Raw genomic sequence first — 25,838 nt, 5'->3', positions numbered from 1 at the left:
GTTCCAAAGTTCTTGTACGAACCAATAAACAAGCATTATTTTATTAATGAAAAACTTAATGTCGGACAATCTTCTGCAGTAAGGAAATTTTTAATTATACTTGATCAAATAGATGTTACCGCATGTGTGATTTAGGTGATAAACATTACTATCAAAGATTTCAAATGACTTAAGATTCGATTTTTTTGAGTGAAGAACACTATTATTTTGCTAATAATAATTATTATTATAAATAATTAGTTCTATTTAGTCTGTTTAATAAATTATTAAACATTTTTCGTGATTTGTATTAGTCAAAAAAGGTCAGTAAATAAATGCAACCATTTATTTCTAGATATAACACCAATGCAGCCATTTGCATTAAGTCCATCAAATTGATTTGTAAGCACGTTTTTCACTGAGTTTAGAAAGCGTGTCCGTTAAAATCGTAAGTTTACACTAATATTTTGTTAATAACTACATTATTCATTCAAACGAAGTCTATTAAAAAGCTTTTCACAAACGAAACTACAATTCTTTAGTTTTGCATCTTGGTAAAATAAATTACCATACTGAAACCACTTGTTTTTGTTATTAATGAAATAAAAAAAAGGTTCTGAGCTAAAGAACTGGGTTTTGATTAATATAAAGAAATCTAAATTTGGTATTTTTTTTGTAATTATTGTTAAAAAAGAAGCAAAAATATCATAATTACCAGGAGGACCAAATATTATATACGGAGAAGATACATCAGGCCCAAATGCAATATTCCTTACAGCTTCTAACTGCTCAAAATTGTTTTTAATCGAAGGATTAAACAATTGAAGTCTGGGAAATTAAAAATAATATTTAAATATGAATATGTAAAAAATATAAGAGCAATAATAATATACTCACGTTTCCTTTATTATATGTTTCCTAAATTTGACATCCACTGGAAATAAATAAAGTTTCCTTTCCATACTATCAGAGAGCATTTCTAACGCTCTAAACTGATATTTTAATGACAAACGTGATGGACGTAGCATTATATCGTATTTTATTTTTTCATCAATAAAGGATTCATGTTGAAAACAAATTGTGTCGTAATAAACACCTTCCACAATGGCATTAAAATATTGTTTATTTTCAAAACTTTTGATAGGCGTCAAAACTATTTCATCCAGTATTGACACAATATTTTCCAGAAATATATTTTTTGGAAGTTTTTTGAGCTGAAAAAAAAATTAATTTATTTCAAACGGTATGTTTTAAATAAGTCGACCAAATAGTAGGACACTAAGGGACTATTATGAATATAGAGAATTCGGTCGGAAAACCTGAGCACCTGCTTTCGTTGCGCTTAAATAAAATAACACAATAATCACTAACACCCTTCTTCTTCATATAAAGTAGGTGCTCGAAAAACACATAAATCAAATGAATTCTTCTTTCTTTTCATAATTTTAATTTAATTATGATAAACAAAAGTCTGCTGATAGTTTTTTTTAGCTATCGAAAGTAACGGGTCATAAAAATTGGGATTCGAAGTTTAACTCGTAGAAATTCAGGTTACTTCGATGCGATATTATTGTAGAGTTGCATACGGGACCACTAAAATCAGGCGTAAATTGAAACAACCGTATCATTTAAAGACAAATAATTCGTGAAACAGGCGCATGACAGAGCATTTTAAAAGTATTGTGAGTTTTACTGCCTGCGATGTAATTGATTTTGTAGAATTTTTGTCTTTTTCCAACTAGTTAAACATTTTGTTGTAGCGACCAAACCCGCTATCTACATTCGTTGACCAACTATTTATCTAAGTGTATAAGCTTTCCTGTCAGTAGTTTCCTTTATCTAATCTACTTATTCTTGAATAGATACTAAGCTGATTTCTTTGGACAGAAAAATTGTGATTTATAATTTATAACGCGAAGTTTCCTGACCTCGCCCAACTTGAACCGCGAAACTGGAGACATCTAGCTAGCCACCGAGCTAGATGGAGAAGTTTGTTAGGTGAGGCCCTAGTTCACACAAGACTAGGCCACCTTATTTTAAAAAGGTTCCACTATTTGTTACAAGTGTAATATACACATCTTCTGAAATACATTTGACTTAATGGACACTCTGTATAGTAGAAATAGGTTGCATATAAAGTTTTATTTTCTTAAATAACATACCTTCACTGAATATTCTCTTCCAAATCTCTTTATTTCAGCTGCTTTTTGATACAAGGGCAAATAGTCCTTCTGGCTTTCAAGGTCTTCAATTTGAAGTGTGACCTTTAAAACATCACATACATTTCGTACATTTAATTTTCCCCCTTTTCTATAATCTCTGAAGAAAATATTTTCAAATTAATAATAAAAATAAATACAAAATTTTGTGTTGTTACTCGAATAGGCTTGATACGTGGTTCAGAGATTCATCAGAAAAATTATCACGCTGTGAAGCTTTCACTTTAGCATCAGGATAGTAATCATTGAGTTTTAATTTCGTTTTCATTGAGCTAAAAAATGATATATTAGTTGATATGATGATATTTATTAATTATTTTATTTATTTATTTGGAAATGTATATTTTTTCAACTCACGTCATTTTTGGGAGCCTACATGAACGAAAGGAAAAGTAGACTTTTGGAAACTCTTCAATCCTCTGAAAATGAAAAAGGTATATTTAATGTGAAGATGGCAACAATATAGTCAAATGATGAAATGATGAAAAAGGGCGCAAAGGGTGATGATAAACTTCTGGTTTGTTGATAGGGAAAGCTAATAAAAAACTAATTGAAATCAACAGAAACTCATGCTACTAAATACTGCATAATTGTATTTCTTTTTTTGAAGTGCCAAAGTGTACCGACTCTTAAATACAGCGTTTTATCACATTTCCGTCGCAGATTACTACGATTGGCAAGACAAAGTTGACATAGTTTCCATCCTTAAAAAAAATTGGAGTATCAAAAGTGGTGCAATATTTTATCATAATTATCCTAGGATAATAGTCTACAATGTAATGGTACTAAGATTCCCCGCGATATTGTAAATTGAACACAGTACCTATGAAGTACCGACATAGATATACATAACTTCAAATTGATTGAATTTTTTATATGCAATACAAACAATGCGTCTTCCCGTGCTCTGAGTTAAAATAATTGAATTTTTGCTGGAAAACTGCTGGAAAATTATTTTATTATTAATCATGCAATATGACATATAACAACGCATTCATCTTTTTCAGTTGAAAAAAATCACTTGTTTTTAAATGCTTTTCGTCTACTTGGAAAATCAACAAATGTCTAAAATTGTTTGTCTTTGAAATTTAAGTTTCTTTTGAAAAGCATTTTTGCATGCGCTTACCATAGCCTCCTTATAAGTTGTTGGGTCAACATTATATTCTTTAATAAAAGATGAGTGTCTTATTTAGTCATCAAATTTGCTATCAACAATCTTTGCCAGTATAATTAATCGTACTCGGTAACAAAGATCATGCATTTTTCTATAATGGTGCTGAAATATTCGTTTTTGGAGTTCGATGAATAATAAAAATGTTACTAAAGCATACAAAAACTTAAATTTGAATTAATCATTCTGTGTATTTGTAAGTTTCCTTACACTTTTGGCTAAAAGCTACTCCTACCACACTCGATTTTTCTCACATCCACTTATTTTGTACACATCGTTACAAGAATACTGCAATTGTTGCAACTGAAAAACCCGATTGTAATCTTACGGTAAGATGACGACTCCAATTTCTAGTAAATTAAATTCTAACACAACGTCATTATATCAACAACATAGTTTTATTTTCGCTCGTCTATTATTATCTGTTTCAATTAATGATTTTTTTTTGGTTGTACAGTTTTGGAAACATTTATTTATTTATTTTATTATTGTTAGATATTTTCATGTAATCAAAATTATAATGTAAATAAAAAAATTAATTTAAAATGTATTTAAAAAAATAAGCTTTAAGCTCATTTGGAATGCAACCCGAAATTCCAAAATCCCTGCTCTTTTATATTTACTTTCCAAACAAATCCTCCTTAACACATACATAAACGTATGAACTTGAAATTAATGCTAAAACGCCTTTTTACAAAAAAACGTTTTTGATGTATTGATTATTTGTTTATGATGTTAGCCTTATTTATAATCCAAATTTCTACCCTCAGGCGAAGAACGCAAGATGTCAAAAAATCAGAAAAACAAAATCAAAGATTGGAAAACAACGGTAACACCTACATTATTGTGAGCCAGAAACCCATTCTTTCAAACAAAATGTTGCTTTTGTCCCTAGCCAACTATTGATTAAAAACTAGAAACCCAATCTTAAAATATAATTTAGTTTTTGAGAAAATTGAAAACAATCAAATCTACTACACTTTGTTGTAGTCAAGTAGTTTTTTCTCTGTACAGAAATAGCGGTTTTCGAAAATCCGGTAGATCCATTTTTATCCAGATGTTTATGACGTTGATCTATACAATTATCCGGGTTTTCGACCTTTTGGTCTAAAGAAAATTAACCGCGAGAAGTGTTAGTTGTTTCCAAATTTTGCCGATCTTTGTATTGTAATAGCTTTATATTTACTATACATAACATAATGTACATACATACACATGTATTCTTTACTCTTAAGTATATTAATATTGAATAAAGTTAGTTGAATCCTAGCATCGAAACGAGATAGTCGCTTTTAATTGATTATTATACATGGTGGCAGCGGTAGCATCGAGAAAAAAAAAAAAAAAAAAAAAAAAAAATTAAATTAAAGCAATTTGTAAATTTTTTTTTCGATTGAAATCAAATTAGAACTTTAAAATGGCGGGAGGAGACGAAAACGCCACAAATGTGCCTATATTTAACACTGCAGTGAATGTAAGCAGCTTCACAGTGCAAGTTCACTTTCAACCCAGAAGATTGGCCAAAGTGGAAGCGCCGTTTTGAGCGATTTCGAACCGCATCAGGCTTATTGAATAAACCAAGCAATGAACAGGTAAACACGCTGGTATACCTAATGGGTCCCCAAGGAGACGACGTCTTCCTTTCCCTAAGCCTGGAAGCTGAAAAGAGGGAAGTCTACGAAGACGTAATGGATGCCTTCGAGAATCATTTTATTATAAAGCGAAACGTCATCTACGAACGCGCGAAATTCAACTCAAGAAATCAGATGGAAGGTGAGAAAATCGAAGATTTCATAACGGACCTTTATACATTATCTGCTTATTGTGAGTATAGTTCCCTTCGCGATGAAATGATTCGCGATCGTCTTGTTGTTGGTGTTCGTGACAAACAATTGTCAGAAAAATTACAGTTGGAATCGCACCTCACCCTTGAACATGCAATACGTATTGTTAGGCAAAGCGATGCTGTACATAGGCAACAACAAGAACTTTTCTCAAATACAACAACCACAAGCAACAGCAGCATACATAGCGTCCACACAAATAACCAGAGCAAAGCAGAATCGAAACATACCAGCAACAGTAAAAATCAAACACCAACTTATTCTTCTCAAAGTAAACGAAATTTCAAACAAAATAAAACATGCACAAGTTGTGGTGGTAACAGCAGACATAACCGATCACAATGCCCCGCCTACGGTGGAATCACTTTGCAAGAGTGTGTAAGGCAAATAAAAGTCCCGTAAATGCAGTAAATACTTTTTTAGGAAACGTCACAGAAAATAAATCATCTGAAAAGCAGTGGCATGTAAATGTGTATATTAATAAAATACCAGTAAAATTTTTAGTTGACACCGGAGCACCAGTTACGATCATCCCATCTTCTCTTTTTAATTTAAAGTTAAAAATGATGAAGATAGTTCAAGCAGATCGTGTCCTTACTGGTCCCACAGGAAATTTACTTAAAATTTCGGGAAAATTTGATTGTGAATTAGAGCACAACAGCATGCACATTACAACAAGTATATATGTTGTAGACCATGTGCAAACTCCCCTTTTGAGTTTAAAGGATGGCGAAGCATTAAAAATAATCTCTCGGGTAAATCAACTCTCAAGAAATAAAGGCGATAAAGAGGTAAGTGAAGTTGACATGCAAAAAGAATTTCCAGAACTCTTTAGAGGCCTAGGGTGTTTACCTGGTGATTACGCCATCGAGCTAAAGAAAGATTCTACACCATACGCAGTTCATTCTGCGCGAAGAGTACCAATTCCCCTGATGGACAAGTTAAAACAAAAATTAGACGAGATGATACGAGAACAAGTTATAAAAGCAGTGGAAAAACCAACTGAGTGGTGCGCACCAGTTGTAATCGTGAGCAAGCCTAGCGGAGACATTCGTATATGTGTGGATCTAACCAAATTAAACGCATGTGTTAAAAGGGAATGGCATCCAATCCCGGTGCCAGAACATTCCTTAGCGCAACTAGCAAATGCCAAATATTTTTCAAAACTCGATGCTAATTCTGGATTTTGGCAAATAAAATTAGCACCAAAAAGTCAATTACTTACCACATTTCTGACCCCTTTTGGTCGTTTCTGTTTTCAGCGCTTACCATTTGGAATCACATCTGCACCAGAGCACTTCCAGCGAAAAATACAAAACATTTTACAAAATCTACCTGGAGTCATATGTCACATGGATGATATATTGGTCTATGCAGCAACAATGGAAGACCACGATGTCAGACTCAGAAACATTCTTAAGCGCCTGAAAGCAGCAGGTATCACGCTCAACAAAGACAAATGTTCAATCGGCCAAACAAGTGTGGTATTTGTCGGACACCAAATCGATCAGCAAGGCATAAAACCAGAAGCATGCAAGATTGAAGCCATCCAGCAATTCCAACGACCATCAAATGTGGCAGAACTAAGACGATTTCTTGGACTCGTTAACTATCTAGGTAAATTCGTTCCAAATTTATCAGAATTATTACATCCACTTAATGAGCTTTTACGCAGCAATTCAGTTTTTCAATGGGATTCTGTTCAGAGTGCCACATTTGAAAAGGTCAAGCAGCTTTTGACATCTCATCCAACCCTCATACCGTTCAACCCGAAACATCGAACAATCGTTTCGGCTGATGCATCCTCGTTCGGCATAGGTGCAGTTTTGCAACAGGATGGAGGACAAGGCAAGTTGAGGCCAGTCGCATACGCTTCACGTACTCTCTCTGACAACGAACGAAGATATGCTCAAATCGAGAAAGAGGCGTTGGCTCTCACATGGGCGTGTGAAAGATTTAGAGACTACCTGGTAGGGATGCAGTTTGAAGTGGAGACTGACCACAAACCACTGGTATCGATCTACACAAACAAAAATCTCAACGATTTGACGCCCAGATTGCAAAGAATGAGAATGAGAGCCATGCAGTTCTGTTTTCAAATCAGATACATACCAGGCAAACAACTCATTGCAGCGGACGCACTATCCCGCCAACCGCTTAATAAATTGGATACAACAGACCTAGAAGCAGATCTAGGTGTGTACGTTGTTGAAATCCTATCCGATATTCCTGCTACAGACTACAAAATTCAACAGATTCAAGAGGCACAAGAAAAAGACGAAACCTTGCAAATCGTTTCTCAATACCTTCTCAAAGGTTGGCCAAAAAGACAGTCAGAGTGTCACAAAGTGCAAGAATTCTGGAATGATCGGTTTAGCTTTTCAATTAACGACGGTTTACTCATGCATGGAACACGTATAGTTATCCCACAGTGTATGCGCAACGACATGTTAGAGCGGATACACATCAGACATCTGGGAATTGTGAAATGCAGGGCTAGAGCCAGAATGTCAGTTTGGTGGCCAAAATGTTCTAAAGATATAGAAAGCTATATCTCAAAATGTCATATCTGTATAAAAGATAAAATCCCAAGGCATGAACCACTGATGCCATCAGTAGTTCCAGAGCGCCCTTGGCAAATTATTGCAAGCGATTTATTTTCATTGGGTTCTAATCAATTTTTACTTGTTGCAGATATGTACTCGAGGTATCCAGAGCTGGCCCGTCTAGAAGATCTATCATCACGATGCGTCATCAATCATCTTAAATCAATCTTCGCAAGACACGACATTCCAGAAGTTTTCCGAAGCGACAATGGTCCACAGTACGCTTCAAGTGAATTTCGTCGTTTCACACAAGAATGGAATTTTAAACACATAACATCAAGTCCCCGGTACCCGCAGTCAAACGGATTCATAGAATCGATGGTGAAGACGATAAAGGCACAAGTGAAACACCAGAAAGACCCCTATATTGCTCTTATGGAATACAGAGCATCTCCATTAACAGACGGATCATCTCCAGCACAACTTCTGATGGGAAGGCGAATAAAAACACTTTTGCCAATCGCCCAGAAACAACTTTTACCTGAAGGAAAAAGCAACGAAAATCATAAGTTGGCTGAGCAGAGTTGCAAAGATAAACAGGCGATGTATTTCAACAAACGACATGGTGTTATTTCAAGGCCAAACTTCCAAACAGGAGATGTAGTGTGGGTGCGCGATATGAAGATTTGGGGAAGGATCATAGGGTGTGGCCCCACTCCAAGATCATATGTTATCCAGACAGCAAACGGCACTCTCAGAAGAAATTCTTTTCTTCTTGTTCCATATGAAGCAGATGAAGATGTTAGCTCATCAAACTCAACAACAACAACAACAGCTCCAGAGAAAGGCGATGACGACAACATGCCGCAATTACAAGTTGAAGCTACGGATGAAGCACCACAGAACATCGAGGTACCTACTTCATCTACTTTACCTACTTTGCCAACTTCAAACAATAATTCTTATAGAACCAGAAGTGGTAGAGAAGTTCATAAGCCAAGAAGATATTTAAATTAAAATGATATTTTGAATCCAAGTTAATTTTGAGATTTTTCTAATTAGTTTAAAACAAATAGTATGTATGTATTAATTTCCTATTTAACTTAAAAAGAGGGATGTATTGTAATAGCTTTATATTTACTATACATAACATAATGTACATACATACACATGTATTCTTTACTCTTAAGTATATTAATATTGAATAAAGTTAGTTGAATCCTAGCATCGAAACGAGATAGTCGCTTTTAATTGATTATTATACAATATTAACCCTGGTGTAAAACTTCAAGTGAAAATACTAATAAGCGAAAAAAGGGCCATTTTTATCACAATTGGGTATGACCGCGCTGAATCGTGAGGTACATGATTTTTTCGATCGTGAATTGCAACGTGAGCAGGAGTTCAATTCTAATGGTTTACGTTTATTTGTACAATCGAATATAACCAAATTGAATATTCAACAAAAACATGTGTATGACACAATCAAGCAAACCGTTTCCAATAACACAGGTGGATTATATTTCTTGGATGCACCTGCTGGTTCAGCAAAACTTTCGTTGTATCATTGATTTTAGCGACTATTCGATCGGAACAGAAGTGCATTGGCACTTGCATCTTCGGCAATTGCTGCTACATTATTAGAAGGTTGTCGGACCGCACACTCTGCATTAAAATTGCCATAGATTGAAACTCCAACTTGAAATATTTCGAGGAATTCTGCTATGGCAAAAGTTCTTCGATTAACGTCAATTATTTAATGGGATGAGTGCATAATGGCGTCAAACATTGCCTGTCATTCCTCGATAAACTCCTACTGATGAAATAAACGCCTGTTTGAAGTCATCAGTTCTTTGGAAATATGTACGAAAATTAACACTGAACATTAATATGCGTATTCACCTACATAATGATGCAACTGCCCATGAGTTATCAAAACAATTGTTAGAAATTGGTGATGGCAAAATACCAATCGACAGTTCCAACGGATTGATCACCGAACAATTTTTGTACAATTGCGCAGTTTATATGTGTTTTTCCGAATATTCTTCATAACTACAGAAACCATGATTGGCTGAGAGAACGCACCGTTTTAGCACCGAAAAACATTCATATCAATGTCATTTCAAATCCAAGCGAAACTGTCAGGTGTGGTATACCACCGCATTGCTTGAATCTGAAAATTGTTTCCTTGATTATATTATTGCGAAAAATTAATCCATCAAAACTGTGTAATGGCACCAGTTTGGCAGTGAAAAAGTTATTGCTGAATTTGATTGAAGCTACAATCTTAACTGGTAAATCAAAAGGAGAAGTCTGTTTGATACCGAGTATCCCTCTGATTCCAACTGATATGCCATTTGAATTCAAAAGATTACAATATCCTGTGCGTTTATCATTTGCGATGTTCATAAATAAGGCCCAAGGGCAAACACTTCACGTTTGTGGTGTCAATTTGGAGGAATCATGTTTTTCATATGGCCAACTTTATGTTGCCTGTTCCAGAATCAGTACACTCAACTGTTTATTTATTCATGCTCAAAATAGAAAAACTAAAAATATTGTTTATCCAACTGTTTAAGACTAACCAATATAGACCCACCATAGTAAGAATACCCAATCCTTTTTTTTTTACTCTTCGTTGATAAATATAATATAAACAATAGATCATCTGGGTCATTTGGCCTTTTAAATTGCTAGCAATTTAAAATATTTTTTGTTTGAATAAATGAACTTAATAATCATTATTGGTTAGGTTATACATAACTGTGCGATATATATACCGAAGCACGTACCAAGCGGCTAGTTAGATATAAATATTTACAAAAATCGTAAAAATAAAAATAAATACTTACTAAGAAATGATGTTCTTCTACAAAACGCACAAGTTTGTCTGACTTGTGTCTATAGATGACGATTAAGGGTTGTTCGACTCCAATCGTAAATAAGTGAGAATCAACAAAAAACGAATCAATGCCATCTTTAAAATATATATTAGTAAATTTACTTTTTCTTAATAACATTTGGTGCGAAAAATCGCTGAAGTGCGTTTTTCGATATTGCTTGAATATTAAATTATGCGAGGTAAAATTATGTATGTTTTTTATAAAAAATGTTCTTCCATTTTTTTAAAATTTTGTGTGTGTTTTAAAAACTGAAAATATATTCAATATGTATTACTTTTGACATTTTATTGACAAGAAATCATAGCTCATCACGAAATAATTGAATGGACTTAGGTCCTATTTAACTTATTAAAGTTAAAGAAGAACGCATTAAAGCAATATTTTTTTTTATAGTTTCTGTGGAGTTATTGATCTTTAATAATATTTTCTTGATTATTATTTAATATTTATTTCACTATTAAATAAATAAAAACCGCACCACAGCGATTTACTGCATAGTCTGTTGAAATATAAATATACAAACCTGGTGATAATTCATACGGAACACGATCGTTTTTTAAAAAATGCATCGATTTTGTTTGAACGATTATAATTTTGTCTATTATAACATCTTTCTCTACAGATTTCAATGTAAAACAAAAATAATGCGATTTATTGCACAAACGATAGGTTATTTCAAAAATATTATTCGCACTAGAAAGAGATACAAACATAAAGTAAAATATAATTTTAAACATAAGTATACATACATATCTACATATTTAAAATTATGTTCAATTTCTCATTTAATTTTTTGAAACATTAATTTTTACTTTTAAATTAAATACTATTAACAATTATACAATAAAAAGCCTATACATTGAGATTACAGGTACGAGCAGACGGCACATATTCGCGGTTCTGACATCACACTGTTTAAAAAGCAGCGCAAATGCTTCGCGTAAATCACTGTACGCAAAGTCGTATATAAGATTTGATCGCACATTAAGTGTTAATGAGTGCGCAAATTCTGCGGCCAATTTGTGGCGCATATCACACGATATGCGGAAAAATCCGCAAATTGCCCTTCGATATGGAATGGAATGGCAATATGTTCATATTTAAATATAAGTAAATTTCAAAAATTTGAGATTTGCAAGTTCAATATTATGTATTGAAACAAAAATTCAAGTTAAATAATACTGTGTTTAATATTAAATACAATATTAATATTGTACGGTAACACATTAGCAGTTTACAGCAAACAACAAAGACTATTAGTCAACTTTGATATCTTCTACCTCCAATTCTTCGTTTGAATCATATGCTTTGCAATCAGGCTCAATCAAAACACTTGCTTTTTTGCTACTGATATGCATATTTGCGTTGTCTTGCTTTTGTGTCACCGCAAATGAATGGGACGATCGCACATGCTCGCAAATCCACGCCAACGGTTACAAAAAATATGCGAAGGTGTTAAGATGATAAGCAAAAAAGCTCGTCGCATATCGTTCGCATACTATTTGCGTGCGTCTGCAGAATGTGTGTTCAGATGATATGCGTCGATAGTTGCAAATGATGACTTAAAAATGAAAAAATGCGGAGTTTATATGCCTTCTGCTCGTAGCTTAAGAAAAAATAAATAAATAAAAAAGCAACTAAAAAGACTTACCTTTTGAGAGACCTAATAAACTCAAAATCAGACTCAAAACCGTGTATACTGACGTGATCTTCGAATTCTGATTGTGTTTTGAAAATCTCTTGACATATGAAACACGCTGTACTTAATTGTATAAAGTTCGCGTTTATCTGTTGCGAGCATCCGCCTTGAAAAACTAAATCAAATTCTTTGTCATCTGCACAAAATTCTTCTGAAACTTCAACAGGTTTTTCTAATTAAAAAAAAAGGTAAACTTATTAAGAATTACAGTTTTAAAAGCATACAAAATAGTGTGAAATAACTAATTGAACCAGTAAACTACTTATTTTGGTATAATGTGTATTTTTGGAAAGAATATTATTATACGCGATTTCCATTTGCACTTTCATGCGCTTCATCGACATTACTTCAATATTCGCAAAATACTTTTTTGCTCCAACTTTAGCCTTGAACTTAAGTAAAAAGTATTTCGTTTAAAGTTTTAAGTAATTTAGTATATAACGGTTGTTTACAAGGAATTAAAAAACAAAATATTTTATGAGTATCTGCTGACCTTGAACGATCATACAATAGAGTACAAGAGTGTGAGTAAGAAGCGTAATTAGTGTGAATCGAGCGCTCAGTTAAAGACTTCAATAGGGCTTAAGTGCCAAGTCGAGGCGGATTACCTATATACATTTTCAATAGAAAAATGATACTTTCATTCTGAAAATGTATAGGCATATTTTTGAAGATTGAATTTAATAATTTATTATTGGCCACCTCCTTAACAATCTAAGTGCTTATCCGTAGATTTAGTAGAAATGACTTATAGCGCATAATAAAAACAAAGTTAATCGGCGAAAAATAAAATATATACAAATATTTAGAATCAGAAGCTGAACCATTTTTCGATGTTGTACTCGTTAGAAAGAAGAGGATGCTCCATTAAATAAAAATTGAAATGAAACACAATCCAAAAAAAAACTTTGGAATTACGAATAAATTAGTGGACCAAAAATTTAAAATAAAGGACCGCTATAAATAATAAAATCGATTTAAGTTTATGAAGTTTGAAGTCTCAAAAACAGCTTAACAAATCTGATTGGAATAATTAAAATGTGTACTTACCATTCAATTCTGAAGAACAAGAATCTGAATTTATATTTCTCAAAGTTTTCTGGTTTTCATCCAATTCTTTTAGTTTTTGATTACGAAGTTCAAATATTTTCCTAAAAGATATTCGAAAATCCGTACTGCCTTTAAAGGTGTGGAGCAAAAGTTTATTTTCTTGTAATAATTTTCCTATCTGAAAGAAAATATAGCTGTTAAAATGAAATACTCCTTTTTGTTTTTCTAAGACCAAAACTATTTTACACAAAAAGAATATAATAATTAGGGTAAAACTCTGTAAGAAAAGAAATTAATGACATTCTATTCATTCTTTGGCTCTTTTCAGATTTTTTGACTGTCCCACAATTTAGAACTCTTATCTTTCTCAACACTTACCTTAACCTTAACTCATATTACAAACCCACATAAATAGTATAATTTTTAAAGTGATTTTTGTCAATCAAAATTGAAGAAACTTGTGGTTTTTCAATTGTCAACTATTAATTTAGTTTGTTTTTAATCAAATTTACCGTTTTCAACTTCAATTTACAACGAAAAAAATAGCAGTTAAAGAACATTGTGTTTGTTTTTTTTGACACACAAATATTGTTCAAAAAGTTCCGGAATGGTGTTGGAATTTTGCTAATTTAATTGGTTTAATTGTTAATTAATTAAAGTGTACTAATTATTTATAAGCACAATGATTTTATTAAAATTTTTGTTTTTATAATAAGCACATACTTAAGGGGAAAGGGAGAGAGAGGTTGAAAGAAGTGTCGGTGCACATTGGTTTTGAATTCCTGAATATTGCAATGGCTGGGATAAACAGAGTGTGGTAAGGAATTCCACATTCGCGTAGTACGGCTGAAGAACGAATCTCTGTACTTGACGGTACGACCGAAGTTCGGCTCGAGGGTATACTGATGGGCATTCCTAGAAGCGCGATTATTACGGTTGAACTGTTTAAGGGGAGGAATGCAGCTGGCTATTTCACGAGAGCATAAACCGTTAAAATAACGGTAAAAGAGGGTGATATAGGAAACTTTACGACGATGTTAGAGCGACGTAAATGATCCCACGATGGTATTATCACCAATCAATCTAAATGCTCTACGTTCAATACTGTCCAAGAGGTTTAAGTAAGTTGCAGGAGCACCAGCCCAGATATGGGAGTTATACTCAAGCTTTGGACGTATATAAGTCTTGTAAATAACAGCCAGATCAGAGGGGAGGAAAAACTTCTTGGATCGCCTTAGAAAACCCAAACATCTTGCGGCATTTTCGTATATGATCATTCCACAAAAGGTGGTGATACACATACCGAGAACATCGAGATGTTCAGTCTCCTTGATGCAAGTGCCATCTATTGATAATGGCAAGGGAGGTATATCTCGCTTTAACGATACAAGACAGCATTGGGGTTTCGAAGCATTAAATTCCACGCGGTTTTGTATTCCCCATTGAACAATGGCTGTTTAGATCAAAATTTATTATCATATTTTGTCGTTGCAGTTCCACATTCGAAGGTGAGGGATGTGATTCGGGAAACGAATATGAAAAGCTAAGAGTACTATCGTTAGCGAAACAATGTATGAAAAATGAAAAAGGAGAAAGAGTGTTGGAGATGAAACGGGGCCCTGGGGCACACCAGCATTTATTTTTCAGACTTGAATCCCCAATACAACTTGTATTGAACCATTCGAAAGGTAATTAATAATCCAATGAAGCAGGATTTCGTGAACACTTAAAGCACGCATTTTCGATAAGAGAGCCTGATGCCAAACCCTAACAAATGCTTTTGAAATATAAAGTGCAATAATCCTACTTTCTCCAAAACTATGTAAAGACTTGCTCCACTGTTCGGTGAGATGAACCATGAGATCATCAGTGGACCTATTGCTACGAAAGCCGTATTGTCGGTCATTAAGCTTTCGATCTTCGAGAGATTTCTAAGCTTGTTCCGATTTTTAAGATCGTTTATTGTGTAAGACGTATCGCTTTTGTCAGTTTTAATAAAATTGCCCCTTTTCCCTAAACGAGGTGCGATAGACCCCCCTCCCATAGTAAAACATACATACTTGTATTCAGTCTTTCTACCAAAAATTATTTTTATTAAGTTATCATACTCTTTCTTATTTTTTATAATTATTTCTTATTATTGGCTAATAAATATGTCCCAAAGATCGCAGTTTGAAATAAATGTTCTTAATAGTTTTTGTGATTGCTCTACAACAGCTTATGTTTGTTTTGCATTTTTATTATTTAACATCTTTGACATATATTGTACGTTCAATACCAAAGGAAATTAATCTGATTAAATCTCATTCCTGAAGAATCAGATGGGTTAAGTTTCATACCAATATTACAACACCAGAAGAGCGAGATGGAACATTAGAAATATCTAGTTGAATATATTTTATCATTTTATGTGTAATCACTATGGAAAAAATTAACGACTTTATTTGCAGTTTTCTTAGGCATGTCAAACCAAATAACAATGCAAACATATTCTCTGAAAGATTTTTGTATATTTAATATAATTTCAGACACCGAGTGTTTATCAAGTAGCTTTAATATTTAATGAAGTTATATCGTCGAGAAAATAAAATTTAAAATTGAGTAAAAAGAAGTTCCTCTAAGGATGGTAGGTTATTTCAAAAGCTGAATACTTGTCCACCAAAAGAAATATTTTTCTAATAAAGAAGAATAATTCTTCATAAATAAATTAGAATTAGAATTTTTAAAACAATTTATAAAGTACATACATTTTTTTGTTAATCATAAATCAAAATATAAAAAATTGCAAATAAAGTCTATATAATCGTACAGCAAAATTTACCCAAGCACACATTTAAAAAAGCCAGTTAACTTACGTTCTCATTGAAAAAATGTTCTCCATAATTGTTTGTTTTCTTGAAATTGTTGAATTCTTTCCAAACTGTTATTTTTGAAACGAGTCCATTTGGTTGAAGATGTAAGTCATGGTATAGATTTAAAACAAATTCAGCGATTTTCTCTTTTGCTAGAAAAATTACCTAATGTATATTATGTAATCAATATTTTCCATCAATTAATAATTTACCAATCTCACTTCTCCAAAGATTTTTTATTGGTTCTTTCGTACGAAGAGGTTCTTCGTGTGCTGAAAAAAGTAATGTCATATTTAATTTTAAGGAGTTTAAAGTGTGGAAAAATTCATTTTTTTTTTTCACAGTGAATACAAAACTGACAACTTCTAAATACTTTTTGAGTAAAGCTGATACTAGTTTTGATCTTATATATGACAACATTCTTTAAAACTATTATTATTAAAGTTGGTCCCATTCGAATTCCCTTGTTTATAAAAAAAAATTACAGAATTCATACTTGAGCCACAGGTACATTCTGTTATCAACAAACATAACTATTGGTAATTACAAATTCCAACAACAACATTACCTCAGCGAATGACACCTTAATGGAGATTAAGCGAATAATTTTCATAGGAAACCTTTTCATTCCTAAAAAGAGCACACTCGAATTTTTGCCCCCAAGTTTCGAGACGACACGAGGAACACCGAAAACCCATTTTAGAGATCAAGCCATCGCGAATGCATAAACGCTTTGTCAGGATAACTGAAAATAACGTGTGCTCGGGATCGTAAAGGTATAAAGGGTGTAACAAATCAATTATCAATAATTCGTGAAATATATTTATATTTTGATGAAAAATGGGAAGACCAAACATTTTAAATACAGCCCAGAAAGCCCATGCGAAAGGTTATTCAAGCCGCCTAATTGCTAAACACATTGAGTGTAGTACAACTTGTGTTTTAAATTATTTAACAGATACCCTCTCTTATGGAAACCAAGTCCAAGGAAGGAAATCATGACAGATGTAAAATCATTCGAATTGCCTCAAATTCCTGCAACTCTACATCAAAAATTAAATACGAATGTTTGGCGTGCTATTTTTGGTGGTTGACATCTGAAGAAGTTAAAGCTGGCAAAACAAAAAAATCTGTTGTGCTTAAGGATCTTCGATTTAAATTTGCAAAAGATCATACGTACAGTTGTGTTCAAAAAAATAGGAGTGCCTGTTCTTTTTAGATTAAATCGTGACTCAAAAGTTGTATAATTTTTTTAAATTTATTTTTTCTTTTGTACAAAATAGGTAATCCAGACTTTTATTATTATGCTTAAAGACTACTTTGTTTAAAACAAATAAGGTAGTAAAAACATGAATTTTATCAAAATAAAGCCAAAACGAATTGTTCAAAATAATAGGGGTAAACAAAATAAAGTATAAAAACTATAAAAAAAAATATTCAATATTAAGATTTGTTTGTCAGTATTTTGTGGAAAATCCTTTGTTTTTTATAATTACTGCACATCTGCGTGGCATTGAGTTCACAAGGGCCTGACAACGCTCAACTGGAATTTGGTTCCATGTTTCCTCGACTGCGTCCCACAACTGCCTCGAATTCAAGGGTCTTCGTCGAGAAACTTTTTCACATCTGCCCATACATTTTCTATGGGATTGAGGTCAGGCGACTGAGCTGGCCAGTCCATGACCTCAACCCCATTGACCGGAAACTATTCCTTGGCAGACTTACTGGTGTGTTTCGGGTCGTTGTCTTGTTGAAATACCCATTTAACCGGCATATTCCAACTCGCATAAGGCAGCATCACACTGGACATTATATCCACATAAACGCGCTGGTCCATCGTGCCAATGATTTGATGTATGGGGCCAACACCAGCATATGAGAAACTGCCCCATGCCATCACTTTAGCACCTGCATGCTTTACCGTTTTAATGGTGTACCGAGGCTTAAACTCGGAATTTTCTGGTGGTCGGACGTATTGCCTAGAGCCAGTTTCACCGAATAAAACAATTTCGGTCTCGTCCACAAAATGTTTCGCCATTTCTCTGCAGGCCAATTAGCATGACTTCTTGCAAATTTCAAACTAGCGGCTACATGTTTTTTTGTAAGCATCGACACTTTTCGTGGACTGCGAGCGAAAAGATTGTGTTCCAACAATCGCCTTTTTATTGTTACGCTACTTACTGACAGTCCTAGATCTTCCTGGATCATCTTAGAGGACGCAAAAGGATCATATTTTACAGCATTGGCGACCATTTGGTCAGAGCACCCCAACATCAACTTTATATCCTTATAAGTTTCTCCTTCATTTCGCAACTTTTTTATGATTTCCCGTTTTTCGGTGCAGTGCTTTCCTCGGCCCACTAAATAACTAAACTTGTTTAGATATTCGACATTCCAACTATTTAATATTCCTATTTTAATTTAGTTACTTACTGTTTATTTTTTTAAGTTTTTGATTTTTTTTTTACGTACAATATAACTCACACTCCTATTATTTTGAATAGCCTGATTTAGAGTAAAGATCATTTGATCTTTGGTTACAAATATAAACAGTTATGAATTCCAAACCAGTTCATTGTTTTATCATCTTTAATGCCCCGTTATACTTACCGGTAGAGAAATGGGCGGATTACCAGTGAGCAAATTTTGTAAAAGCACTCCTATTATTTTGAACAGAGCTGTATATCATAGAAAGACAAAGGAAAAGAAACTTAATTTGGATGGGCCGGATGGCTACAACTTTTATTTTCAGGATTTGCGAAAATATAATCTATTTGATTTTGATTCTGATTGGTTCACAACCACCTCGGAAGTAAGATAGGGCTGTACACTGTACATTGAGTCCCATCTTGTTTTCGCTCTTCATAGATGATCTTGTGGATTACCTTCCAGGTTGTGTTGATTTAGCTGGATTTCGTATTAAGGTATTAATGTATGCTGATGATATAGTCATTTTTGCGTATTCCCCAGAAATATTACAACTTATGATAAATAGAGTACACCACTACTGCCGCCTATGGAACCTTACAGTCGATACTCGAAAATCTAAGGTGTTGATATTTAAGAAGGGTGGTGGACGAAATGCATCGAATGAAAAGTGGAATTTCACCGGAGAATATATTGAATGTGTTAACGAATACAAATACTTTCTCAAGAAACCTGAATTTGGAGAAACATTTTAGCGAGAAACTCCAAAAGGTAAAAACTGCAGTTAATATTTCATAGAAAAGATGCTTTATGAATAAAAACAAAGCTCAAAGTTATAAATATAAGGTATTTGAAACAGTTGCAGAAAGTATCGTTTTGTATGGCTCCCAAGTATGGGGATGCAAAAAGTTTCACACTGTGGAGAAACTCGTGACTATGCTGGAAAACGGACTATCACCTCTATTCATAAAGACCCTAAAGATGCAAGCGGATTATCTCCTGCACGTTTTCAGTATGAACGAATACCGACTTGTTAGAAAACTAGTAATAAAAGCTATAGAAAACCAAAATCACTGCTACAGTGAGTGGTCGAGTCTTGTAGATCTTTAAATTTCAATTTATATGCGAAAGATGTATCGCACAGTAAAGCTCTCATGTACAAGGTTATAACAGCAGTAGAGGAGAAGTACCCGTGGCATGATGGTTAGTTCGTTGGTCTGTCATGGGGTCTGGGTTCAATCCCTGCCTGTGCCACCTTAATTTAAAAAAAATAATTTTCGCGGGTACTGTCTCTTGCGAGGAATTGACAATTCCTTCAAGAGTAATTCTTGTCATGAAAAAGTTCTTTCTCAAATTAGCCGTTCGGATTCGGCCTAAGATTGTAAGTCCCTCCCATTCCTGACAACAGTACTCGCACACAGGAATGGTTACGAGTTGTAAGTTACTAGGCCCTGGTTCACAGCGGACTGTTGCGCCACCCAATTTAGATGAGAAGTGCAGAGCAGAATATGCATAATCCCGCAGAAAGGAACTACTTCCATGATGCAAATAATGTAAACGTCATTGCTACAATGTTCAAGTTAAGAAGCGCACTACTCAACCTGAACTTCATACCGCATAGACCCGATTTATTACTGGAGTGTAATATTCGTCGGAACGTGTCCAACTTTAAGGGAAACTTGAAGAAGTATTCTTGGAAGTGACTTTTTATCAGAGGAATAAGTTATTAGTATGCTGAATGAGATAGATGTCTCCTTGCTGTATAACTATTGCAAAGTTGTGTTACGATATAGATCCAGAATTATGAATGGAGACTTCTTACGCTTTAAAGGGGATTGCTCATTTTATAAGGGACATCCGGCCCGGAGTGTACACGAATAAATTTGGTATCAAATTAAAGGTTGTTCTTAGCCGGATATATCTGCAAAAATATTTTGTCGATAACTCATGGGAAATCCGAGATATTTGAGATTGAAGTTCGAAACGTCCAACCATTAAAAATCAGCACTTTTTCGACATAAATGCTAATATCTTTGGATATAGAAAAGCTAGGAAAATTAAAAAGTTATTTAAATAAAGGTGTCAATATCTTTCAAATGAAACTAAAATTACATTTCTATGATTTATATATTTTGAGTTACTTTTAATCAAACCTTTGAATAACAGCATTTTTTAGACAAACTTTTGTACAATAATATCTTTTAAAATTCAACGGTGACATTTATTTTTTTTGGCACCAATAAGTAGCTTAGTTCACAACCTTTATTTTCATATATAATTTTTTAGGGTTTCTTCAACAATTTATTAATTTTGCCAATAATATTTCAAAAAAATGCGCCCAAAATACAAACAAATCTTATACCTAACACTATAATGTTAGAAGAGTAGCATGTGAGCGGTATAAGCTTAACATACAGGAAAGAGTTAACCACTCACGCTATTAAATATCTGTCAATAAGTTTTTTTCCGTTATATTTTTTGGTTTGATGCAGTTGATATTTGGTTTTTTGATGTGATTTTTTCTTAAAATATGTTTTTTGACAAAAATGGATTACGATTCTGTTGAACGAAGCTATGAGCTGCAGAGCGATGAACACAGCTAGCAAGGATCGCCAACATTGACATACTACACATGTATGATCGCCAACTTCATCATGTATCCGGTAACCTCTCACTCGATACCAAGCCGCCAACCATTTTGCATCTCGCTACCTTTTATATTTCACTCTAACTAAATTAACTTTGTAAAACCACTTATATATTTAATAAAACATAACTTTTTGCTAACAGGTTATGGGCCCAGGCAACTGGTTTTATTAGTAGTTTTTTTGTTTATGTCTTGTATGAACGTGATTGGCAAAATGGTTGACGACAGAGTAAGTATTCCGAAATTAAATAGTACGAATTGGCAAATATGGAAAATTCGCGTGGAAAGTTTCCTCGCACGAGATGATTTATCAAAGTACATTGAGGAAGATATTCCTGCTACAGACGATTTGAAGGATGCTGCTTGGAAGACGGGCGATCGAAAGACGAAAGGAACAATTATTCTCTTCTTGGGAGATAACCAGCTGTCCTTGGTGAAAAATTGCGTGCATGCAAAGCATGTGTGGGATGCCCTTCGTAACCACCACGAAAGGGTTTCTCGATCGACTCGTGTAGCTCTTCTCAAAAGATTGTGCTCTGCTAGGCTGCAAGAAAATGGAAATGTTGAAAAGCATCTTTCAGACATCGAAGAGATTTTCGACCGCTTGGCTGCAGCTGGCCATGTGTTGGATACGGACACACAAATTTGTATGATGTTGCAAAGTCTGCCAGATTCCTTTGAGACATTGGTGTCAACCTTGGATAGTATTTCGGACAAGCATGTGACTGTCGATTTTATTAAACAGAAACTTATCGATGAATATCACCGTCGAATCAAAGAACAGATTCATCAAAGCAGGAAAAGGCCCTGAAAACAGATTCCAAACGATCTGTGGACAACAGAACTTGTTTTTACTGCAAGAAGGTGGGGCACATACGATCGAGCTGCCGTAAATATTTGTCATCGAAGAACAAGGGTAATTTTAAGTCTGTTGAAGAAACCAACGTGGCTTTTGTAGCTGGGTGTGAAAAATCAGGATCATGGCTGATTGACAGTGGAGCCAGTTCACATATGTCATGCGATAAAAGTTTTTTTACCTCCTTGACGCATTTTGACGACGCGCACGTCACTTTGGCTGATGGAAAACAAACCGCAACTGCTGGTCGAGGTGAAGGAGTTCTTTGGAGCCTAGATGAAAACAAGAATCCAGTTAAAATTACACTTCACGATGTGCTGCTTGTGCCAGGATTGGAAGGTAATCTTATTTCTGTTAGTAGATTGGTAGACAAGGGTCTTGGTGTTAAGTTTGACCATACTGGATGTCGGATTTTGAATTCGGATGGAAAAGCTGTAGCATTAGGTAATCGAAGTGGAAACCTTTACCAGTTACAAATCCGAGAAAAATGCTCGATAGCTTCGGAGAAACATCAAGAAAACTGTGAACATCAATGGCATAGGCGATTTGGGCACCGAGATCCAGCAGTACTGAAGCGTATGCAAAATGAAAATTTGGTGAAAGGTCTAAAAATGAAAAAATGTGGTGCGAACAACATCTGTGAATGCTGCATGGAAGGAAAACTTAGTCGAAAGCCATTTCCTGAAGTTTTAGAGAGAACATCAAAGAAAATCCTGGATATAGTTCATACCGACTTGTGTGGCCCAATCAGTACACCAACTCCATCCGGTAATCTATACATCATGACAATGATAGACGATTTCAGTAGGTACGCTGTAGTTTATCTATTGAAGCATAAGTCTGAGACACCGGAACGAATTGAGGAATATGTTCGTCAAGTACAAAACAGATTCGGAAAGAAGCCCACAGTCATTCGCTCTGATGGAGGAGGAGAGTATGATAACAAAAGGTTACGTGATTTTTACCGTTCACAAGGCATTAAGGCGCAGTTTACAACTCCATACTCGCCTCAACAAAATGGTGTTGCCGAACGCAAAAATAGATCTCTTATCGAGATGGTCACCTGTATGCTGCTGGATGCTGGTTTGCCCAAACGCTATTGGGGTGAAGCTGTACTAACAGCAACTTACGTACAAAATCGAATGCCATCGAAATCCATTTCAAAGACTCCATATGAGTTATGGAATAACACCAAACCATCGTTGCAACATCTACGAGTCTTTGGATGTGAAGCGTATGTGTACGTCCCTGATGTCAAACGAAAAAAGTTTGATAGTAAATCAAAGAAGCTGACGTTCGTCGGGTACTCTGATGAGCATAAAGGGTATCGTTTTTTAAACTGTGAAACTGACAAGATAACGATAAGTCGTGATGCTCGTTTTTTGGAACTGAAGGAGAAGATTAATGTCAGAGTTCCAAGTACAGAAGCTAAACAATTATTTGACGAAGTTCTAGTAAGCATTGCTCCTGTTTCAATCAAACCTAATGAAAACCAACCAACTGAAGCTCAAGTTGATAATAGCTTTAGTGATGATGAATTCTTTGGATTTGACGAGCCCGTTTGTGAAAATCAGGAGGAGCAAGTTCCAACGAGACGTTCTGCGCGTAACACGCAAGGTAAGCTCCCCACGCATCTTAATGATTATGTTGTAGATATGGCATCCCTCGCTTCGGATGAGCCGAAAGACTACATTGAAGCTGCGAAGATTCCGGAATGGAAAAAGTCTATGGACGAGGAGATGGCAGCCCACCTGCGTAACGAAACTTGGACGCTTACGACTTTGCCCTCAGGACGGAAAGCCATTGGTTCAAAATGGGTGTTTAGAACTAAACTAAACGAAAATAATGAGATATCCAGATACAAAGCCCGCATCGTTGCACAAGGATACACACAGAAATACGGCGTTGATTATGATGAGGTGTTTGCTCCAGTAACGAAAATCACAACTTTAAGGACGTTTTTGGCAGTAGCTGCAAAACAAAAAATGTTTGTTAAACATTATGATGTCAAGACGGCATATTTAAATGGAATTGTTGAAGAGGAAATCTTCATGAAGCAACCACCTGGCTACGAAGTTCATGGAAAAGAAAATTTGGTTTGCCATCTGAACAAAAGCATTTACGGATTAAAACAATCTGCACGTTGCTGGAACCAGACATTGGATGAGTGTTTACGAAAATTGAACTTTGAAGTATCAACTGCGGATCCATGTTTGTACATGAAAAAATTTGGGAATCAGATTTTATATCTTCTCGTATATGTTGATGACCTTTTGGCTGGATGTGTCGATGAAGGTAAGATAGATCAATTTTATTCTGATATAAAAACACACTTCCAGATAACTTGCTTCGGAAATGTTCGTCATTTTCTTGGGATGGAAATTGAAAGATCAGCTACTTCATTTTATGTCTCGCTGAAGAATTATAGCAACAAAATAATAACGAAATTTGGTATGAGCTGCGCTAAGCCCGCAAAGACGCCAATGGACTCCGGCTACATGAAGATAGGTGATAACAGCACATCATTTTCCGATCCAGCATTGTATCAAAGTCTTGTTGGAGCCTTACTGTATTTAGCGGTAAATGCCAGGCCGGACATTGCAGTTAGCACTGCTATTTTAGGCAGAAAGTTCAAAAATCCTTCGGAAGCAGATTGGATAGCTGCAAAAAGAGTTTTGCGTTACCTTAAAGGCACTATCGAATATAAACTTTGTCTTGGCGAAGCCTGTGAGTGGAAACTTCTTGGATACTCAGATGCAGACTGGGCAGGTGACCGAGAAAGCCGAAAGTCAACATCCGGCAATGTTTTTGTGTTCGGAGGACCTATTTCATGGACGAGTCGACGACAAGATTGCGTTTCACTTTCATCGATGGAGGCCGAGTATGTGGCACTCAGCGAAGCTTGTCAAGAGGTTGTATGGCTGCGACGTCTACTGAAGGAGTTTGGTGAAACTCAACATGAAGCCACACTAATGAATGTGGATAATCAAAGCTGCATATCCTTCGTAAACACCGAACGACTGAGTCGAAGATCAAAGCATATTGAAACGAGAGAGCGCTATGTTCGAGACCTATGTCAAAATAATGAAGTTTATCTGCAATACTGCCCTACGGATTCAATGCTAGCAGATATTTTTACAAAGCCGCTGGGGCCTGTAAAGCAATTAGGTTTTTGCAAACAATTAAACCTTTTTTAATTGTGATGGTTCATCGAGGAGGAGTGTTGAACGAAGCTATGAGCTGCAGAGCGATGAACACAGCTAGCAAGGATCGCCAACATTGACATACTACACATGTATGATCGCCAACTTCATCATGTATCCGGTAACCTCTCACTCGATACCAAGCCGCCAACCATTTTGCATCTCGCTACCTTTTATATTTCACTCTAACTAAATTAACTTTGTAAAACCACTTATATATTTAATAAAACATAACTTTTTGCTAACAGATTCAACTTTTAATGAAAATCCAAGTAACGTAAATGGTTCCCAAGTGCAAAGAATCGAACCTAGCTCAGGTGTGGGAAATCAGACAGGTATGCGTTTACCCTCTACAAGACCTGCTAAATTATTACGTGGTAGGATTCAGAGCAGGCATATAAGCCGGAGAGTATATTTTGTTTACATTATATATAATAAT

The 25,838-nt window shown here is 34.8% G+C and overlaps 1 protein-coding gene across 4 annotated transcripts in view; it reads right to left on the bottom strand.

The window, feature by feature from the left end:
- LOC129949119 (putative helicase mov-10-B.1) overlaps window positions 1-25,838 on the bottom strand; it is a 43,279-nt gene that overhangs the window by 5,108 nt on the left and 12,333 nt on the right. For all 4 annotated transcript variants that reach the window (XM_056060384.1, XM_056060382.1, XM_056060385.1 and 1 more), the window contains 11 exons: window positions 16,479-16,538; window positions 16,270-16,418; window positions 13,415-13,592; window positions 12,317-12,536; window positions 11,189-11,358; window positions 10,615-10,739; window positions 2,556-2,617; window positions 2,357-2,470; window positions 2,142-2,298; window positions 877-1,193; window positions 695-807 (listed from right to left, as the gene is read on the bottom strand). In XM_056060384.1, coding sequence (XP_055916359.1) covers window positions 695-807; window positions 877-1,193; window positions 2,142-2,298; window positions 2,357-2,470; window positions 2,556-2,617; window positions 10,615-10,739; window positions 11,189-11,358; window positions 12,317-12,536; window positions 13,415-13,592; window positions 16,270-16,418; window positions 16,479-16,538 — 1,665 coding nt within the window. The remainder of the gene's footprint in view (window positions 1-694; window positions 808-876; window positions 1,194-2,141; window positions 2,299-2,356; window positions 2,471-2,555; window positions 2,618-10,614; window positions 10,740-11,188; window positions 11,359-12,316; window positions 12,537-13,414; window positions 13,593-16,269; window positions 16,419-16,478; window positions 16,539-25,838) is intronic.

The sequence above is a fragment of the Eupeodes corollae genome, chromosome 3, assembly GCF_945859685.1.
Source record: "Eupeodes corollae chromosome 3, idEupCoro1.1, whole genome shotgun sequence".
In the NCBI taxonomy this organism is placed as follows: domain Eukaryota; kingdom Metazoa; phylum Arthropoda; class Insecta; order Diptera; family Syrphidae; genus Eupeodes; species Eupeodes corollae.
This window is presented reverse-complemented; position numbering and strand designations above follow the sequence as displayed.